Source organism: Contarinia nasturtii, unplaced genomic scaffold, assembly GCF_009176525.2.
Source record: "Contarinia nasturtii isolate CC-2019 unplaced genomic scaffold, AAFC_CNas_1.1 Cnas_scaffold_533, whole genome shotgun sequence".
Taxonomy (NCBI): domain Eukaryota; kingdom Metazoa; phylum Arthropoda; class Insecta; order Diptera; family Cecidomyiidae; genus Contarinia; species Contarinia nasturtii.
This window is the reverse complement of record NW_022197885.1, coordinates 2,419,457-2,423,172: the sequence shown is the minus strand read 5'-3', so window position 1 is coordinate 2,423,172 and position 3,716 is coordinate 2,419,457. Positions and strand designations below refer to the sequence as shown.

The 3,716-nt window shown below is 30.8% G+C and overlaps 2 protein-coding genes across 2 annotated transcripts; both read left to right on the top strand.

Annotated features, from left to right (window-relative positions):
• The first annotated feature begins 949 nt into the window (after window positions 1–949).
• On the top strand, window positions 950–2,885 carry LOC116339795. The gene is made up of 9 exons (XM_031765844.1): window positions 950–1,134; window positions 1,212–1,224; window positions 1,305–1,388; window positions 1,452–1,634; window positions 1,708–1,776; window positions 1,853–2,095; window positions 2,152–2,229; window positions 2,295–2,390; window positions 2,500–2,885. The coding sequence occupies exons 1-9, from the start codon at window positions 966–968 to the stop codon at window positions 2,525–2,527; spliced, it is 963 nt and encodes a 320-aa protein (XP_031621704.1). The 5' UTR covers window positions 950–965; the 3' UTR covers window positions 2,528–2,885.
• A 221-nt stretch (window positions 2,886–3,106) lies between these two features.
• LOC116339851 lies at window positions 3,107–3,677 on the top strand. Its single transcript, XM_031765918.1, has 3 exons — window positions 3,107–3,293; window positions 3,381–3,509; window positions 3,569–3,677. The coding sequence occupies exons 1-3, from the start codon at window positions 3,163–3,165 to the stop codon at window positions 3,675–3,677; spliced, it is 369 nt and encodes a 122-aa protein (XP_031621778.1). The 5' UTR covers window positions 3,107–3,162.
• Window positions 3,678–3,716: the final 39 nt, after the last annotated feature.

The following is a 3,716-nucleotide window of genomic DNA, read 5'->3' as shown; positions in this document are numbered from 1 at the left end:
AACGAAAAAAAGCATGAGTAGTAGAATTGTTCAAATGAATTTTTCGCAATGTCAAAATAGCTATCGGTATTTTCATATAATTGCTGTATTCAAATCCGGTTGACAAAGTCAACTTGACACTCGATATTGGTGTAATGGAGTTAAAACGTATTTTTATAGATTGATCGGTTGCTTAAATTCATCACTTTAGGACATTCTTTCCTTTTGAAATCGATTTTTTTAATATTTTCATTACTTGAATGATAAAAATTGATTAACTAAGAACGGGAAACCTGATTTAAGATGAAAACATAACCAAAAGCGTTTTCCGGTCCAAATATTTCCAAACATTTGAACTTTTTGGGTCAACATTTTATTTTTGTTCATTTGTTCGGAAGTTCCGAAGAACCAACATAAAAATGATTTTTTTTCGTAAAAATGTCTGCTCCTTCACAAAATTCAAAGAAATATTAAAATAGAGTTCGTTCAATTTTAGCTATTAATCCACTCTTATTTAATGGTATCGAATTTATACGATGCGTATTTAGATTGATTTCAAAATAACAGAAAATTGACCACAACCACAAAAGGATTGTTTGTTGTTGCATTAGCAATACTTTGCATTCAGTAAAGCGCTCATTTAGAATACAATATAAATTATTTTATAAAATAATTGTATTCGGATATTTTTTAAATCGATAACGATTTATAACCGTTTCTGGGACTTTTTATTATCTTTTCTGGTTGAAGGTTATATTCGTGGGCAACATCTTTTTTCACTTGGAATATAAAACGCGACTTTCAAACGTCATAATGGGTTCGATTCATAAATATGGAAAAATGTAAATGTTTGCATTAAATTAATCTTCTCAGAGCAACTGTTCTTAATTCAAATTACGAATGAATATGATTTAAGCAGATGGAATATAAAGATGGAACAATGCCTCATTTTGATCTAGTCGAGCTTGCAAACGACAACAGGAACAATGAAGTTTTTCTTCTTATTTGCTGTAATTAACTGTATTTGTCCCCCAAGGGACAATGCATTAATGGCTGCAATGAGTAAAACTGTTCTAGTAAAAAATACATTAAAAACTGGTGCAAATTTTGCGATGGGTAATCCAGCAGTTCCATTCGAAGCAAAATTAGTTGTAGGAAAGTAGTAAATAAAGAAAAGTATAGTGAAGAAAACAAAAATTAATTATTATTTTTTTTTGAAATTCATTTTGTAGGAGTGGGAAGAGCGTAAAACTCATATAAATATCAAATAATACTGATACGATTTTATGCACCTAATAATCAATTTTATTTGATTCATGATTTAGTGTCGTTGATGGTACCAATGCGTATATTAGATCGAAAAGCATAGTAGAAGCAAGTAAAGCTGTTGCCACCTCAGGATTAGATAGGTTTGTCGTAAATGAAGTGTTTCTTAACATGACAAAATATGGAAAAATTCAAATCGATTTTAGCACAAACCGAGTTTTATTAACTAGATATGCTGGAATATCTAGGAATATAGCTGGCTTCTTGAAAGACATTTATAGTGGAATCGACATACAATGTGCACTCACCGATCGCTGCAAACAAGCCTTCTTAAGCTTTCCAAGCGGAAAAGTGGTGAAGATTGGTTACGAAATTCGTAACTGTATGAAGTACGAAAAATACCAACGCACTTCATGGTCCCGGTGTAATACTTTTGCGTTTTTTATTTTCTTTCCACAAAAGTGGTCAACAGGTGGACAATGATGTATATAGCAAATGCACACGAGTAGTTTTTGATAAAGTTGCGGAAAGGTAAAATGTGATATATATTTCTTATTTGTATTAAATTTATTTTCAATTGGATTCGATTTAACAATTGCACGTCAAGACTCAAGTCTGATATAAAGGAAACTGTCCAAGCACAGCATAAGAATGAAACTCACTCCCCAAAAGAAGGAATAGACAACAGTCAAGTCATATATGAAGAAATTGAAAAAGAACTGGTTACGTTATTACAGAAAGAGCAGGACAATACAATAGAACAGCTATTGGAGCAAGCACCGGAACATCATTCAGAACAAACATTACAGTCATTAAAAGGAACAGAAATAAAAATGAACGAGACTTCGCAGTAAGTAGAGCAAACACCATTCTTTAAGAATTAATAATAAAAGTATGACTTTTCAGGAATGAAAAAGAAATCGTAACAAAAATCAAAGATGAATCAAAAGCAAAAATGAAGAAAGGATGTCTTCCAATAAAATTGTAAGATCTGTTTACTAATCACATTTTATGTTCAAGTACAACTTCAATTTAACATCATACTTTAGTTCGCGCGGAAAAGAGAAGACGACAAAAACAAATATTGATTCAAGCACCAGAAAAAAGAAAGTACGACGTTTTAATTTCGCAAGTGGATTAATTGCGTAAGTTTCTTTGAATCAAGCATAAAAATGTTCATCAGTAATATTTGACTTTTGAATACCTTTTTTCTTATTACATAAAATTGTTTTCATGCAAATTTAATCTTTGCAGATGTTTGAAGCCAAAAACATTGGATTAGAGCAAAATGTGAAGAAAAAATCCTATGTAGTAGAGCCTCAATTTCAATTAAAGAGAGAAAGAAGTCGGTTGATGTTAACTATTCAAGGAAATTTCGATCGGAAATAAAATCAAATGTTTAACTCTCTGACAAGAGTATATTCTACGAATTAACAAAAATTTTTCGTTTGAATTTAACCAAAACTTCATTCATAAACCAATTTAGATGGACATTTACTTTTTTAATATTGTTTAATGTTATGTTTCTCATCTAAAGTTGATGAAATTGACAAAAATACGTAAACTTAAATAATAATGATATCGATTCGGAATAGTTTCGAATTTGATCAACAATAAAAACGAAAGAAGGTTTCTAAATATTCTAAAATGATAAAATTGATTGAGTAGTTATAAATTTGATTACATTTTTCCTGATATCACTATAATTTTCTCATAAAGATTTCAATGACAAACTTCACTGCAAAAAAAAATTTCATTAAAAAGGAAAAAACGTGTTTGACAAATGAAATTTGTTCTAATAATTGGAAATATTGCAATAAAGTTGTGTTCGCTGAAATGGTTTTTAAGTGAATGTGGCTACATGGCACAAACCATTTCGAAAGCATCTGTTCAACAAGTGTTTTCAGTTCCGCAAAAATGTTAGTCTCAAAACTTGTTATATTATTTTTCATCGGAGTTTTGCACTCTTCGATCGCCAATTCGAGGTTGGATGACGATTCACAAGCTGTCGTAGAAGCAAACGCACAAACAAACAAACAAGACAAGTTGTACATAAATATTGATTATTTTCTCTTAATTTTATATCATAGTAATGTTTAATTTATTGAATTCGCAAATAAACAAAAACCAAATAGAACAAATAATAGGGCGCTTGGAAGAGCTGATGACGAAACTGATTTAAACTCACCCAACTCTGATCATCATCGTTCGGGGAATCTTGGACAAAACAATGAAAACAATCATATGTCGATGGTTTCCATTCGGTACGCAGAGCTTATTTCCATAAATAAAGCTTTATAATAATCATTATTTTATTGCTTAGTGATGGTTCATTCGGAAGCATTGGCGGAACTGTGTCTAAAATTGCCGTCGATGCGGTACAAACATTGCAACAAGGCGAAACATTCCACATGGCTATCTCTAAAGAGTGAGTTTACATGAATGATACTTTTTATGTGGTATTCTATTCT